Source organism: Neofelis nebulosa, chromosome 10 (assembly GCF_028018385.1).
Source record: "Neofelis nebulosa isolate mNeoNeb1 chromosome 10, mNeoNeb1.pri, whole genome shotgun sequence".
Classification (NCBI taxonomy): Eukaryota; Metazoa; Chordata; class Mammalia; order Carnivora; family Felidae; genus Neofelis; species Neofelis nebulosa.
In genome coordinates this window covers 108,801,653-108,817,652 of record NC_080791.1, presented here as the reverse complement: position 1 = coordinate 108,817,652, position 16,000 = coordinate 108,801,653, and the positions used below count along the sequence as shown (strand labels likewise).

At 51.9% G+C, this 16,000-nt stretch overlaps 2 protein-coding genes and 1 long non-coding RNA gene across 7 annotated transcripts; 2 read left to right on the top strand and 1 right to left on the bottom strand.

The window, feature by feature from the left end:
* Positions 1-2,993: 2,993 nt before the first annotated feature.
* RNASEH2C (ribonuclease H2 subunit C) lies at positions 2,994-4,270 on the top strand. Its single transcript, XM_058689676.1, has 4 exons — positions 2,994-3,235; positions 3,424-3,617; positions 3,703-3,822; positions 4,134-4,270. Exons 1-4 carry the CDS (start codon positions 3,064-3,066, stop codon positions 4,158-4,160), a joined length of 513 nt encoding a protein of 170 aa, XP_058545659.1. The 5' UTR covers positions 2,994-3,063; the 3' UTR covers positions 4,161-4,270.
* Positions 4,271-4,342: 72 nt separating this feature from the next.
* KAT5 (lysine acetyltransferase 5) lies at positions 4,343-11,968 on the bottom strand. Of its 5 annotated transcripts, XM_058689671.1 has the most exons (14): positions 11,854-11,968; positions 11,688-11,754; positions 11,299-11,367; positions 11,071-11,207; positions 10,624-10,779; positions 10,460-10,534; positions 10,279-10,353; positions 9,475-9,723; positions 9,308-9,397; positions 7,808-7,948; positions 7,635-7,728; positions 5,194-5,353; positions 4,989-5,070; positions 4,343-4,899 (listed from the first exon to the last, which is right to left on the bottom strand). In XM_058689671.1, the coding sequence occupies exons 1-14, from the start codon at positions 11,863-11,865 to the stop codon at positions 4,765-4,767; spliced, it is 1,542 nt and encodes a 513-aa protein (XP_058545654.1). In that variant the 5' UTR covers positions 11,866-11,968; the 3' UTR covers positions 4,343-4,764. The 5 variants fall into 5 exon arrangements, with proteins under 5 accessions (XP_058545654.1, XP_058545657.1, XP_058545653.1 ...); XM_058689674.1 differs by lacking the exon at positions 10,624-10,779; XM_058689670.1 differs by having other exon boundaries at positions 11,688-11,880.
* Positions 9,720-15,130, top strand: LOC131488162 (uncharacterized). The gene is made up of 3 exons (XR_009250096.1): positions 9,720-10,556; positions 10,894-12,173; positions 13,278-15,130. It is a non-coding gene; the product is annotated as an uncharacterized LOC131488162 (long non-coding RNA).
* Positions 15,131-16,000: the final 870 nt, after the last annotated feature.

Below are 16,000 nucleotides of genomic sequence, written 5' to 3'. Positions count from 1 at the left end.
CCAGGCTCAGAGCTGTCAGCACAGAGCCCGACGTGGGGCTCAAACTCACGGACCGCGAGATTGTGACCTGAGCTGAAGTCGGACGCTTAACCGACTGAGCCACCCTGGCGCCCCTCACACATTTGTTTTTTAAGCCAGATATATACTAAAGTCTTTTGTTATTTCTAAGAATTTTCATTTTATTTTCTTGGGTTTCCCAGAATTAGTCCTTCCACTTCCAAACAATGATAACTTTGCCTCCTCATTGCTGCATGCAATTTGTTTTCTTTTCTAGCACTTTCAGAACAATCTCATATGCTGCTGGCTTCAGTGGACACCCTCTCCTTTTTCCTGAAGTTTTTGTGGGAATGCTTTTCTATTTCACCAATAATCATGAAACTGCCTTTTGATCTGTTATATATGTCTCATTAAAGCTACCCTACTAACTCTTTTTTAACTCAGGAGTAGATGTTGGATTTTATTTTTATATTTTTGATTCTGCAACTTTCCCATCATCTGGATTCTAGTGACTGCATTCCTAGTGTTAGGGTCTTCTGTCCTATATTTCCTGGCAATTACTAATGAGATCTAGAAGTGTCATCAGATTCTGTGAGGGGAGGAGGCAAGACTGTTCCAAGGGGGTGCATAATACCTCATGTCTCCTTTTTGTGAGATTAGCAGCCATAGAGATCACCACATAATCCGTTCATTCATTACGAGCTACGAAGCCAATATTCTAAGTCCAGCATTCTTTTACCATCTAGAATACTTCTATAAAGACCACCCCCGCTGCCCTTAATCAACTATCTGGTTGCTCATTGGTAGAGTGAGTATCAGAAAGGCAAAAAAACTGCTTGATACTTTCCTTTTATTTCCATTTTCAAAATAATAAGGGAAATATTTAAATTTTTAAATATTTAATTTAAATATTTACATTAAAATTTTAAAATAATAATTTCCATTTTTAAAATAAAAAGTTGAGGGGCGCCTGGGTGGCTCAGTGGTTACGCGTCCGACTTCAGCTCAGGTCGTGATCTCGTGGTTCATGAGTTTGAGCCCCGTGTCGGGTTCTGTGCTGACAGCTCAGAGCCTGGAGCCTGCTTCGGAATCTGTGACTCCCCCCCTCTCTCTCTGTCCCCTCCCCAGATCATGCTCTGTCTCTGTCTCTCAAAAAATAAATGAACGTTTAAAAAATTTTTTTAAATAAAAAGTTGGTTGAGCGTCCGACTTCAGCTCAGGTCATGATCTCATGGTTTGTGGGTTCAAGTACCGTGTCAGGCTCTGTGCTGACAGCTCAGAGCCTGGAGCCTGCTTCGGATTCTGTGTCTCCCTCTATCTCTGCTTCTCTCCCACTCATGCTCTGTCTCTCTCTCTCTCAAAAATGAATAAACATTTTTAAAAATTAAAAATAAAATAAAGTAAAAATCAAATCAAATCAAATCTTAGGGGCACCTGGGTGGCTCAGTCAGTTGAGGATCTGACTCTTGGTTTTGGCTCAGGTCATAATTTGTGGGTTCAGGCCCTGCATTGGGCTCTGTGCTGACCGTGTGGAGCCTGCTTGGGATTCTCTCTCTCTCTCTAGCTCTCTGCCTCTCCCCCACTTGCACTCTCTCTCTCCCTCAAAATAAATAAATAAATTTAAAAAATATTTTTAAAGTAATAAAAAATAAAATGGAAAATCTACTTAATAACAGAAACAAAAACTATCTAATAATAAAATATGTAAAAACTGGGGTGCCTGAGTGGCACAGTCTGTTGAGCATCCGACTCTTGATCTCTGCTCAGGTCATGATCTCATGGTTTGTGAGTTCAAGCCCCACATGGGCTCTGCATTGATGGCATGGAGCCTGCTTGGGATTCTGTCTCTCCTTCTCTCTGCCCCTCATCTGCTTTGTTCTCTCTCCAAATAAATAAATAAACTTAAAAAAAGTGAATATATCAACAAACTTCACAATTGCACAGATGTAAAAGGAGACATGAATAAATGGTATTATGTATCTTATTCTTGATAGAAAACTAAAGAAAGACTCTCTAATTTACCAACACCCTCCAGCCAAAGACACCAAGAGCACATCTATAGTTGCACAAATGGGTTTATTACTTTTGTGCTATTGGGCATCTCGGTTAAAGGGTGTTTAGGAAGCATTTATAGGATTTGGGCTTGTGCTAGGTGACTTGGGAAGGGTTTAAGAAAGTGAGAGTTCTTTGTACTGGAGTTGTCAGGAAGTAGTATTTCGAAGATGGGGTATGTTAACAAATCTTACCCAGACAAAGGCTAAAACTGTAATTGGTAAAGGTCGCTTACATTACCCAAGATGGAAGGATGTTTCGTCATTTTTGTGGTTTGGACAATGTTCCTATCTTTTTTGGTGTTCACGTGATTATAGAGTGATCTTGTTTTTACCTTGATCCCTCACATCACAGAATAACTTTGTTTAATGCTGATGTTCTGTGAAATTGTTCATGTTTAACAGAATACCACCGCCAACACCTGGGTGTCTGGAGGTGTGTTTCACTTTCTCAAATCTATACATTAACTGCAGTTTTAACCTTAATTACCAGTTTTGCACATACTTGTGGTATGAAATAACGTCAAAACATATCTAAGTTGGGCATCTGAACAAATAAACATTACGGAAGAGTTAGGAAACTAAAAAAACAAATATTGCGAACACAAAAAAGACATAAGAGGAAAAGGTTGATAAATTTACAAAAAAAAAAAACCAAAACATGTCACAGTTGGGAAAACAAACCACAAACTCAGATTAAAACATCTTCAACACATTTGAGGAAGGCTGATGTCCCCAGTAAAACAAACAACTCTTCTTACCGATGACATGAAAAGAATACTTTTCGAAATAGTTTTCATTTTTTGCAACAATAACGTACCACTGAAAAACATTTTCAAGAAAAAATATGGCTGGGACTTTAACACAGAGACACAGGGCTCGCAGAGGAGCCTCAAGGAAGGACTACGCCTCCCAGGAGGCTCTGCGCTGACCGTCTCCGGCCTCCCGACAGGCTCCGCGTGCTTTACGCGCCAGCTTTGGCCTTAGCCGGCGAGTGGCAGAATCGCGGCCGAGGATGGAGAGCAGCGACGAAGCGGCCGTCGAGAAATGCCGAATCCACTTGCGCCCCGGCACGCTGCGCGACGCACCTCCCGCCACGTTGCACCTTCTGCCCTGCGAGGTTCTGGTTAGCCGGCCTGCCCCCGTGGGGCGCTTCTTCACCCCAGCCATCCGCCAGGGTCCCGACGGTGAGCACTCACGACCGGACTACAGCTCCCGGCAGCCCCCGCGCCCGCGCCCCTCTCTTCTCGGCGAGGAGCGGCTCAAGGGCTCCTGGGGATCGTGGTCCACTGGCGATGGCGGGAGGGCCCCAGGGAGGCTGCCCCACTAGGCCTGAATCAGGCCCTCACTGAGGCCCCGCGCCTGTCTCCTACAGGACTGGAAGTGTCGTTTCGGGGCCGCAAACTACGCGGCGAGGAGGTGGTGGTGCCGCCCGGCCTCGTGGGCTACGTGATGGAAGAAAAGGGAGAGGTGGTGGTGGGGAAGGGCTCCTCGGAGGGTTCGTCGAATGACAACGAGCAAGAGCAGCAGGAGCTGGTGGAACCCCCAGAGGCGCTGGAGCGGGACTTTGTGAGCACGGGGGCGGGGGATAGGGCTGGAGGGGGGCTGCGGGCGGGAGCGGTGGCCCCAATGTTCAGCCGAGCTCCCTCCCCAGGACCGCTTCATTGGAGCCACCGCTCGTTTCAGTGGCTTCACGCTGTGGGGCCTGGAGACCATCCCCGGTCCGGATGCCAAAGTGCGCGGGGCCCTAACCTGGCCCAGTCTCGCTGCCGCGGTGAGTAGATGGATGTGCCCTCTTCCAGGCCCCGTCCGTTCCTCTCTGACTTCAAGCTTATTGCCTAGGTTTTCCAGAATCTTGCCCCCGCAGTGGATTTGGGGCTTCGGGGCGGGGGAGCACAATGGGACAGGTGGAGCCTGGGTCTGAATGGGGGACTGGATGATCAGGGGCAGCGTGGCTTCCCCACCTAACCTCTGACCTGTCTAGAAGGGGCTGTCATTCTGAGTAGCTGGGTCCCTCCCAGAGTAGGTGGGCCGCCCAGTCACGACATGTCAAAACTCCAGTGGTAGAGGTGACTCCTGTTGCAGATTCACGCACAGGTGCCTGAGGACTGAGAACCGGAACCTGAAATTGAAAGCCACTGGTCCCTGCACCCCAGTAAACCAGCTCTTCACTTTGGAGCCAGCTGATTCCATCACCCCAAATAAATGAGCTTTTCACAGCACCTGTGAGTCTGTGGGCACCTTGGAGCCCCTGAGCTGGCACTGCCCTTTGTCCCACAAGAAACTTTCGTGGCTCTGGCCTATAGAAACAATTTATTGCCAAGGAGCAGTGAGGGCAAGAGAGGCCAGAATTTTGCAGCCAGTACCCACCCTCCCCCCAACTCCTACTTTACAAAAGAAATTTTTACAGCCACTAGTCCTCTGTACAGAGTGCACCCACCCCCCCATGTCACTGTACACAGCTGCCTGGCTCCCTCCGGTCCCCGGTTCCTAGCAGGCCCAGACCTGCGGTCAGCTGATCTTGGAGTTGACCTGAGCCCCGAGCTTGCCTTGGTGCTGGGCCCCAGCCGGCCCAGGCCCTATGAGGACCGTCCTCTCTTTATGGAGCTGTCCTCAGCCCCACCTCCCTTGGTATGCCTCCTGGGGACCCTGGAAGGGGTGGGATGTGCTGTCAGCCCCGCGTGCTTTTGTTGCCACTGCTGTGGACAGTGCCTGGTCACCACTTTCCCCTCTTGCTCCAGTCCTTGGGAGTGAAGTGCAGACACTTGGAGTCGATCCGAAGGAGACGCTTGAGCATAGCTCGTTCATGCCCATCGACGATGTCCTCCGACAGTGTGAGGATATACTGGCCCTGGAGGGGAGATGGGGGGTGGGGTCAGCCCACGTGGGACACGTGCTCTGCAGCCCTACACAAACCTGTCTCCCCCTGCCAGCCCCTACCTTGTAGTAATTGATGAGGTTGAGGTACTGTAGAGTGGAGATGACATCCTCCTTCTTGATGCTGGTGATTTCACTGATCTCGCTGTGGGAGGGCAAAGATCAGGTTCTCTGGGGACCTTCGTCTCTGCCCCAAGCCTCCCAGGAACCCCAGGAGTGAGGACAGGGCATGCCATGCACCCCCGGGGGTAGGTAGGGCCAGGCTCACTTGATGGTGATTTGCGGCCTCTCCCCACTCTCTGACTTCAGCCCCATCAGGATCTCCAGGATGGTCTGGGACCAGTAGCTCCGGTAGGATAGGAGGCCAAGGTCTGAGAGGGGCTTCTCAGGGGTCCCTGTTTTCCCTTCCACTTTGGAGAGTTCATAGCCTACGGCAACAGAGCAGGAAGGGGTGCGTAAGCGGTCACAGCTTTGTGCGACCAGTGTTTCAGAGCGTGGGTTATGGAAGTAGACTGCCGGGGCCCCATCTTGGCCCTGCCAGGTGGTCGTTCTGTGACCTGGCATAAGGGGCTTGTCTGTGGTGTCTCAGTTTCCCCGTAAAGAACTAATGAGCATTCACTCTTGACACTCTGCTGTGGCGGGACCTAGGGTAGAAGCCACAGTCAACTAGGAGGGATACTCAGGAGCCAGTGAGGGCTTATAGGCAGAGCAGGGGGCGGGGAATGCAGAGAAAATGTCTTAGGAAAAGAAAGTGCCTCTGATTTTCATCATTCCAGACTCTCTCTGCTGGGGTATGTGAGGAGGGAAGGCAGACCCCGCCTCTCGTCTAGGCCTGAGGGTCCTTGGATTTATAGTCAAATCAGCCCCCCTAGTTGCTACCTGAGGGCCATCAGTGCTCCAGGACCAGGTTAGGCCTAGCTAGGTGCTGACACGAAGCAAGGAGAGAGGTGCCTGGGTGGCTTGGTTGGTTGAACGTCTGACTTCGGGTTGGGTCATGATCTCGCGGTTTGCCGGTCTGAGCCCCATATCAAGCACTCTCCCGTCAGCATGGAACCTGCTTTGGATCCTCCTTCCCTCTCTCTGCCCCTCCCCAGTGTGTGCACGGCACGTGGCACACACGCGTGTTCTCTCTCTCTCTCTCTCTCTCTCAAAAATAAACATTAAAAAAAAAAGAAAGGAGGTAAAGCAAGGAGAGCAGCGCCAATGCACCCCCCAGGTCAGGTCATTCTTCAGCAGGTAACCTGATCTCTCCAGGGACTCCCTCCTCCCCTCCCCCCTCTGACTGCTCTGTCCTCCTCTACCCTGCTGACTACTGGGTACTGGCAGACAGTTTCCAGCGAGCCCCTCAGCTGCTGCAAAAGCCTGTGTGGCTTCAGGTCTCCTGGCAGAATCTTCATTCTCCTTCTTCCTCAGGGTCTGGGGCGTCCCCATTACTTGTAAAAGCCCTTCGCCCTCAGTCATCAACTATGTTGGGCCATGGCCCTTTCTGCCCCACTCCTCCCTATCTTTATCTGCCAGTCTTACCCTCTTGTCCAATCTTCTGTGACTTCCACCAGCAGCCTGGTGGAGGGAAGGACAGAGAGGCCGGTTCTTTAGAGAAAGGCAGCAACAGAAGGGAACAGGGCCGAATCCAGGTTTCTACTCAACTTTGCTGGGCCCACCAGTGCATGTGGAGTCCTGATCAACTGGAGGCCACACTCACCACCTCCTTGGCTGCAGGGAACTCCTGGCCCCTCCCCAGTGAACTTCCACCTGTCCTCAAGAACTGCCTGGAATGGGTGCTTGTGGTGCACCGGTCTGCTCCTGCTGGGGAGAACTGAGCACATTCTTGGTGACCTTGACCATAACCTGTCTCCACTGAGGTCTGAGCTCCCAAGCTTCGATGCATTTTAAGTATCTGCCTGCTCTACCAGACAGAGGGCTTCCTGGGGATGTGCCACCATCCAGCATCATTCTACTAATAAAATTCCTCAAATGGACCACGACCTGGATTAAGTCAAGCCTCTGTGTCTTCACCAAACAGCTAATGCTCCCTCCTGTCTCCCAGGTCAGAGCTTGGTTATCCCAAGGATTCAGTGAGTAGAGAGTTGAATGGAGTGGAGATAAGATACTGGGAAGCAGAAGGGGGCCTTGCAGTTGGAGGAACAGGGAAGAGTTCATGTATTACGAGGGACAGAGTCCCTTTTGGGCTTTAAAGAGACTGATCTGCCTGAATCCAAGAAGCAGAGGCCAAATCCACACAAAAATTTGCTGAGTTAACACCATTTTGATGTTTGATGACATTCTGATCATCTGTCTGCAAGGCTCAGGCAACAACTGGGGCAACGGAGGCACCGGTCCTCACCTAGGAACTTGTATGACGGCACAGAACCAGACAGATAAACAACAGTGGCTCACCTGGCCTCTGCCCGTGGCCCTCGGCAGGAGCCTATGAGTCAGATTTGGGGAAAGTTGGGTGGTGCTTAGAACCTTAGCCAAGGAGGAGTGAGGGTCTGAGAACCTAACAAACGAGCAGGGCAGTCACGCTGAGAATGGAAGAGAACCTCAGGAGGGTCTCATCTTTATTTCTGGCCAGCTCCCCTGGTGATGGGGCTGCACAGCAGGGCTGACAGTAGCCTGGCATGTCTAAGAGGGAGGCACAACAGGGGCACTGGTGCCGGGCGCGCCAGTACCCAACCCCAGCCCCTGGCCGAGGGCACAGGTACTCACTGAACTCGATCAGCAGCTTGCCGTAGCCCCGGCGCTGGTAGGGAGGCAGGGTCAGGATGCAGGCCACGTTGTAGTCTTCCGTGGATTCCTTTTCCTAGAAAGCAGGGGTGGGTGAGTGAGGAGGGGGACACAGCTCAGGGCAGGGCCGAGAGAGGATCCAGGTGAGCGCTCACCTTGGAGAAGTAGCCCACGATGTGGAAGCCCTTACAGTCATACTCCGTCATGACATAGAAGAGGAAGGGATCTGTGTCATAGTACAATGTCTTATGGTCGAGAAAACACTTGGCCAGGAGACACAGGTTCTGGGAATAACTCTGCAAAGGAAAAGGCCTGTCACCATTCTGGGCACCCAGTCTTAAATGTAGTCACTTAGTTTCTTTACCCGAGGCTGATAGGTGATGAGCCTTCCTCCCTGGGGTCTGATCCATTCAATCGGTCAGGCTGTCCCTGCCACTCAGGCAGAGCGACTTCTCAGTGCTGAGCCCATATACCAGCTCCACGATGGTGCCTGACCACCTGCCTTGCTGGTGGGCTGGGCGGGCTTACCCCCGGGCCCCATACCTCCACCTAAGTCTCGCCCAGGGGGCTTCCACTGCCCTCTGCTGTAGTTGACAACGGTCAACAAATTGCAGCGTGTTTCCAGGAAGGCAGACTGCCACGGCTTATGAGCAGCTCTACCCAGGTGATGGTCCTAGGAATCTACCTGTCCAAAACCACAACACTCTCTGGCCCGCAGTCACACCTACTGGAGGCTGACCTCCTATCCTACAATGGAGATTAGGTGTTCTGAAACTGAAAGGGAACAGCCTTCGGGGTTGCCCAGCAAAATGATTAATCTTGCTGCTTTACCTCTATACACGTTTTCCTCCTGCATACCAGATGTGGCTTTTTAACCACCTGCTGGGCACTGCCATCTGGAGGCCTAAATCCACATTTAACCACAAAAAACAGCGGCTAAAGCCTCTTTCCTGCAAGCTTCCCCAGCACCCAAGCCAGAGCTCTCACCTGCCCTTCAAGATGCTTCTCCCTCACTGCCCTCTCTGCCCTGGGAATGACCTCACATTCCTAACGGTCCCTCCAGATTACTCCTTCCTTCCCGCAGCCACAGACTGAGGCAGGTTTGAAGCCCAAACCTGCAGTGACCCCTACTCCTCCCCCAACTGACCTTATTCTCACCACCTGAGCTCTGCTTCTTACAACAACCTTGCCTCATGCTCTCTGCCTTTCAGCCCAAATGGTCTTGAGCCCTCACACCACCTGTACGTCCAGGCCTACCCTTCAGGACCCTACTGCTTGTGACTCCCTTACCCACCTTACCCTTGTGTCAAGGATCAAAGATGACCTCCTCTGTGAAGTTCTGCTGGCCATCTCCTCTGGGTCCTGAGCCCCCCCACCCCCACCCCCGCCCTTTGTTTCATGACACTTATCCCTGGAATCTGAAGATACTGGCAAATCTGTTTTTTCCAGACTGTGAACACTTAGAGCCTTTGTCTAGTTACTGGTCATCTTTATACCTCCCCACACCCGCCCTACGGCAGGAACTCCATAAAAATGGGATAAACTAATCTGCTGATCAGACTGCTCAGTGTGTTCCTGAGCAGGAGAAGCTGCTCATTTAACTCCCCCCTACACCACCAGTGCCAATGGCTCCCCACTGCCCCTGAGCCACAGACCTTGTTCTTACGTCCATCAATCTCAAAGAAAGAGATGGTGCCCTTGCGGTAAATCTCATTGCCCGGAGGATGTCGCAGGTCACACTTGGTCTGAGGAAGACAGGAGGATCAGAGGCAGGGGCAGGGTGGAGGGCAGCAGGCAGGCAGCCTCCTGGGACCCCTCATACCAAGTGACGCTGCAGACACTTCAGGCTACGGCCGTATTTGAGGCAGAACTCGCAGAGGTAGAGGACGGGCAATGTGGTCAGCTCCTGTGGGTACGGGGAGAAGTACCACGGCTTCAGGCGGTGCCGGCCCAGCTCGATACACTCGATGTTCTTCATCCGGGTAACGATGTCGTCGTGGCTGCGGTCAGACACCAAGCTGCCAGTCATGCGTGGAGCCGACGGTATTCCATCTGAGCTGTCCTGGGAGTCCTGCCCAGGGCCAGTGGAGAACACCAGGTTACAGGACACAGCTCGCGTAACCCTTCCATAGCTTTCCTTGTTCAAGCCTAACAACAACCCTATGGGGTAGCGTGGTACTATATTCAGCACTTTCCAGGAAAAGAAAAGGAAACTAGGAAAGTTTTCAATTGTAGTTTGAAAAAGATCACCCAGTGACTGATCTGGACCAGCTCTGCCTGGCTCATAACCCTACCTAGATCCTTCACTGCCTACAACCTCTTATTTATTCATTAAAAAAAAATTTTTTTTAACATTTATTATCGAGAAACAGACAAAGACAGAGCATGAGCACGGGAGGGGCACAGAGAGGAGACACAGAATCCAAAGCAGGATCCAGACTCTGAACTGTCAGCATAGAGCCCGAGGCGGGCTTGAACTCACTGGGAGACCATGACCTGAGCAGAAGTCAGACGCTCAAGCGGCTGTGCCCCCCAACCTCTTATTTATTTTTAAGCCAATCACTGAACTCTCCACCCTGCCTGTGTCCCCTCCTTTTCACCCAGCTTTCCTCCTCCCCAGACCTACCTCATCAGTGCCCAAGCAATTTGATTTTCGCTTCCGTCCCGGCTGAGCTGCCACTGCCCTACGGGCGGATCCATTCTGCAGGTGAAATTGTAGGAACGGAAAAGGTGGCTGTGAGATGAGCGTGAAAGCAGGCCGCCAGAGGGGAGAAGCGAAAAAGAAAACGAGGGTTTGGGGAACTTACCTGAGGAAAAACTGAGGCTGGCGCTGTCTCGCTGGGCACTGGAGTTGCTGGTGAAACCACCTCCACCTTCCGTTTCTGCAGAGAGAAACCAAGAAAGGTGGGTCAGAAGGTAGAGAAGGTGGGACCTAAGAGGAAAGCAAGGTCCCTGGAATTGCTGAGGGTACCGTTGAGCGGTGGTTGGGCTGCAGGCAGGAGCTGGAGGAGAGCGGCTGGTCAGGCTCGCCACCGGGAATGGCCTCCCGCTCCTTGGGCAGGTTGAAGCGGAGTGTGATCTGGACCGGGATTGGCAAGGTCTTCCCGCTGGCCTGGGCGGAGGCCGGCTGTAGAGATAGGTCCAGGGTCTTCCTCTGGGGTGGGGATGGTTGTGGGATGGGGAAGGGGAGTAGGGGCCCCTCAGCGTGGAGTGATCAAACCCCACCCTCTGCCCTCTCAAGGACATAGGAATAGCTACTGGACTCTGGAAGCTACATCTGCAATTTGCCCCCCCATCCTTTGCAAGCTGAAGCCAGAGTGGAAGGGTGTGGACTCCTACCCATCCAGGAGCCCCTGAGGCCAAGAGATGAGAAAAGTAGGAGGCAGGAGAAAAAAGGTGAAGCACGGGACCTACTCACCACCTCTCTCTCTGGAGAGCCGGGGCGGGACCCAGGAAGTCCGTTCTTGGTGGGGGTCTTGGCCTCTTTCTTGGGGAACTGGATCTTCTTTAGGTCCAGCCGCTCGTGGGTCACCCATTCATCCAGGCGTTTGTTGACTGTAGCAGTGGGGATGGCTCAGGAAGGAATGCCAGAGGCTGCCTCCCAACCCCACCCTGCAGCCCTACCTCACCCCAACCTAGAACTCACAGTCAATATAATGAACGTAGAAAAGCTTGCGGCCACTGATGTCCTTCACACTCAGGATCTCGGCCAAGGCTGTGGGAACAGCACAGGCAGGAGCCTTAGACGAGCCAGGCGATGAGGATCCACCCTCCTAAGACCTGATCTCCACCCCCAGACTGGATCCCCAGCACTTGGAAGCCTTCGCCCAAACCCCTTTTTAGTCACCAAGTGCCGCCCCCTCTCCAGGCCCCGCCCTGTCCGTCTCCGAACGGCTGAGAGCCACGCCCCTCCTGGGTATCTGCGCCCCGCCCGCCCCAGGATTACAGAGGCCCCACCCCCTCCCGAGGGTTCGGTTGACTCCCTCCCGCCCCTCGCCCTCAGGTTCCTTAGCCCCGCCTCCCGACGTCACTCACGCCACTCATCTTCGTTGTCCTGGTTCCGCCGAAGCACGGGCAGGCGGCAGCCCTCGATTATCTCCCCCTGGGGAGACAGCGCGGCGCCAGGGTCGGCTACTGGGGGGCCTCGGGTTCTACCCACCTCCCCTGGCTCCCTCCGCCCCGCCCCGGGCACCGGACTCACCACCTCCGCCATCTTCCCTCCCTCCACTGCCACTTCCGGCCCCAATGGGAGACGTCACTTCCGGGACCGATCGCGCTGTAGGCCCGCGCCTCCTGAAGCCGCTTTAGAAGAAGACATTTAAGAGACACCGCTATCCAGCTGGAAGCAGGCAGGCGTCCCGTTTGGCTGGCGGGAGAGTGGGGTGTTTTTAATGAAGGCCTGGGTCCTAGGTGGAATCCCCGAAAGGCGCACAACGATTGGAGGAAAGCTGAGTCCGTCACGTGACGCCCACCGGGTGCGACGCCGATCACGTGGTTACGGCGCGGGTCACGTGGGACTAGGTTTGTGCTTCCAGGACGCCCGGGCTCGAGCGTCTCCTCGTGGCAGCGGGAGGCGTCGCCGGCAGGGACACAGCCTGCTGGGCGCCGGGGGCGGGTCTGGGGGATTGGGAGGCTGGAGAAGTGGGCGGGACCGCTAAGGGACCTCAGTGCCTGGCCGCTTGTGGACGTACTTCCTTAGAGATGGGGATTCAGATTTGTAGGCATATTCTTTTGTATATTAGTTTTCTAATTTTAAATGTAATGTATTAATCATTCATAGAATCAACAGATATTTAGTGATCCCGTAGCATCTGCCAGGCACTACTCTAGGAGCCTGTAATACGTTAGCGAATGTGTGAAAGAAACCGACCTCATGGAGCTTACAGTCTTGAGGATTGGGAGGAAAAAGAGAGGTATAGATAAAAAATGTATTTAAAATTGGGGCGTCTGGGTGGCTCAGTCGGTTAAGCATCTGACTCGTGATTTCGGCTCAGGTCATAATCTCATGGGTTGGTGGGTTCCATCTCTGTGCCGACAGTGTGGAGCCTGCTTGGGATTCTCTCTCTCCCCTTCTTTCTCTGCTCCTCCCCCACTTGCATGTGCGTTCTCTCTCTCTAAAAAAATAAATAAACTTAAAAAAAATGTTTATCCAGGGCCAGCTATGGATCACAGCAGAGTTTCAGTCCCTGCCGCCTTGTCAAAGTCACCCGTGACCCCCATGGTAATCCCATGGCTGCTTCTTGGTCCTCTCGTGAATGGTATTTGGCATGGTTGGTCATTCTCCAGTCCTTGAAACACTCTTTCCCTTGTTTCCAGGATACCAGACCCTCCTGGTTCCCATCCAACTTCCGTGGCTGCCCCTTATCTCCTCTGCTAGTTCCTCTTTCTGTCCGTGACCGTTAAATGTTCACAGGCCCCAGGTTCAGTCCTGGACTTCGTGGCTTTACATAACATTCACATGCTGAGGTTTCTCAAACTTGTATCTTCAGCTTAGATCTCTTCCCCAACTCCGCTCTCGCTGCCCGTTCAGCATCTCTGCCTGGATGTCTAGGGGTCATATCCAAAAACAAACTCCTGGTCTTCGTCCTAACGGTCTCCTCCCACTCTCTTTCTTGTCCCTGTCAGTGAAAATTTTATCCATCCGGCTTCTCAGACCAAGAACCTTGAAGTCATCGGACTTGACTTCTCTCACATTCAGTCCACCAGCAAATACTTGAGGCTGTACCACTTCTCTCTGCCTTCACCACTGCCAGCCTGGGGCGAGCTACTGCCATCGCCTCCCAGAACTGTTGCACAAGCCTCATACCCAGGAACGAGAGGGATCGTTTGAAAATATAACTCACACCGTGTCACCGTGATGATCAGAATCCACCAGTGGTTCGTCATTTACTCAGAGTAAAACCCCAAATCCCTGTATAAATCCAGTCCATTACCATCTGCCGCTTCTCTCTCCATTCTCCTCTGCGACTCACTACATTCTACCCACACGGGCCTCCCTGTGTTTCCAGAACATAGGAAGTTCCTTTCTCTGGTCCTTTGCTGTTTCTTTCCTGCAACACTTTCTCTCCTTTTATCCACTTGGCTTAGTCCTCACCTCATTCAAGCCTTTGCTCACATGTCACCTTCCCAGTGAGGCCACCTCTGACCTCCTCAGTTAAGCCTGCCCATCCCCCACCCGCCTCATCTCCCCGCTCCTTACTTCATTGTCCTGCATAGAATTTTCACCAGCCATTGAGCCATATATTTTCCTTATTTACTCAGTACTGTCTTTCCCTCACTAGAATGTAGGATCCATGAACACAGTATTTGTATTGTTTTGTCCAGCGCTATGCTCCTAGCTTCTAGAATAGTGCCTGGGTTACAGGAGGCATTCCTTTAAAACCTGTCAAATGGATTAAGCACATGATTTCTCCAGGGAGCCAGAGATGCAGACTGACATTTACTGCAGAGAGTGATTAGTCTCGTAAGATGGGAAGGAAACCTAAGCTCAGAGGAGACAGATCCAGGGAGGGATCTCAGAGCATCTGATGTTTGACCTACAGTTTAGAGGATGAGCAAGTGTTAGCAAGAGAAGGGACTTGGGGGACATTCCGGGAAGTGAGGACGGCAACAGCAAAGAAAAAAGGAGAAAAGAAACAGTTGGCGAACAGGGCATCGGGCATTCAACAACATTAATTGAGCACCACCTGTGTGCCGCAGCCCGCAGGAGCAACTTGCATGAAAACAGATGAGGCCCCTATTCTAGTGGGTTGGACATGAACAGTTAGCAAAAGAAAATAAAAATAATCCCCTTGGGTAGTGGTAAGTGCAGTGTCGATGATAAAACTGTGATCCGGTGGGGAGTGAGGTGCCGGTCAGTGCGGACCTCTCTAAAGGGCTGTCAGTCAAGATTGCTAGGCCCCAGAGTCACGCAGTGCCTTTTTTCTTGGTCCGCGTGGCCCCAAAGGCATGCAGGGCTTCAGGATGGCTTCGTCTGAGAAATCGACATATCACCAACAACGAAGTTTCTGTCTTTCCACTCCAGCCTCCTCGTGGTTACCTTCCTCCTACATTAGGGTGGGCTCTTCTCGTGATCACAGGACAGCTGCCCCCAGCTCTAGGACCTACATGTGTCCCAGGCCATGTTCAAGGAGAAAAATGTCTTCCCCGGCCGTGGGATTCCCTCAGAGTGAACCGTTATGGGGCACGTGTCTCTGCCTCAGCCAATGCCTGTGGCCAGCAGGGAGAGGAAGAAATGGCCGTTGAGGCAGCCAGGATGGCCACTGCACGAGATGACATGTGACCTGAGACCCGAATGAAGAGATAAATGAATGAATAAAGAAGATGGGGTACAAACATGCAATGGAATATTACTTAGCCATGAAAAAGAATGAAAGCTTGCTATTTGCAACAACACAGATAGAGCTAGAGTGTGATGCTAAGTGAAATAAGTCAGAGAAAGACAAATAGCCGTATGATTTCACCCGTGGAGTTTAAGAAACAAATGGGGGCGCCTGGGTGGCGCAGTCGGTTAAGCGTCCGACTTCAGCCAGGTCATGATCTGGCGGTCCGTGAGTTCGAGCCCCGCATCAGGCTCTGGGCTGATGGCTCGGAGCCTGGAGCCTGTTTCCGATTCTGTGTCTCCCTCTCTCTCTGCCCCTCCCCCATTCATGCTCTGTCTCTCTCTGTCCCAAAAATAAATTAAAAACGTTGAAAAAAAAAAAAGAAACAAAACAAATGGACAAAGGAAAAAAGAAATAAAAACATTGATTCTTTTTAAAAAATTTTAAGTTTATTTATTTTGAGAGAGACTGAGACAGCATGAGTTGGGGAGGGGGAGAGAGAGGGAGAGAGAAATCCCATGTTCGAGCCCCGCGTCAGGCTCTGTGCTGACAGCTCAGAGCCTGGAGCTTGCTTTGGATTCTGTGTCTCCCTCTCTGTCTCTCTCTGCCCCTCCCCAGCTCGTGCTCTGACTCTCTCTCTCTCTCTCTCTCTGTCTCACAAAATAAATAACATTTAAAAAAAAATTTTAAAGGTAGAAAAGTTTAAATAAAAATGAAAGAAAATTATAAAAAAACTATGAGCTTGTATTTATTTGGTGAGGAAGATAGCCTCTGGAGGGGAACCAGGGGGTGCTGCAAGGAGGAGAAAGGAAATTTCTTTAGGACGTGCATTAGTTGGATACTCTCGGTTGTGAATAACAGAAAACCAAGAGTAAACTGCTTTAATAAGCCAAATATCTTACCTCCTTGGAGGTGGAGCAGCCCCAAGACTGCTTGGCCCAGTGGCTCAAAGATGACACCACCAGGCACCCAGGTTTATTCCATCTCTCCAGGCCACCAACCCAGTGGGTTGGCTTTGTTCTCTAG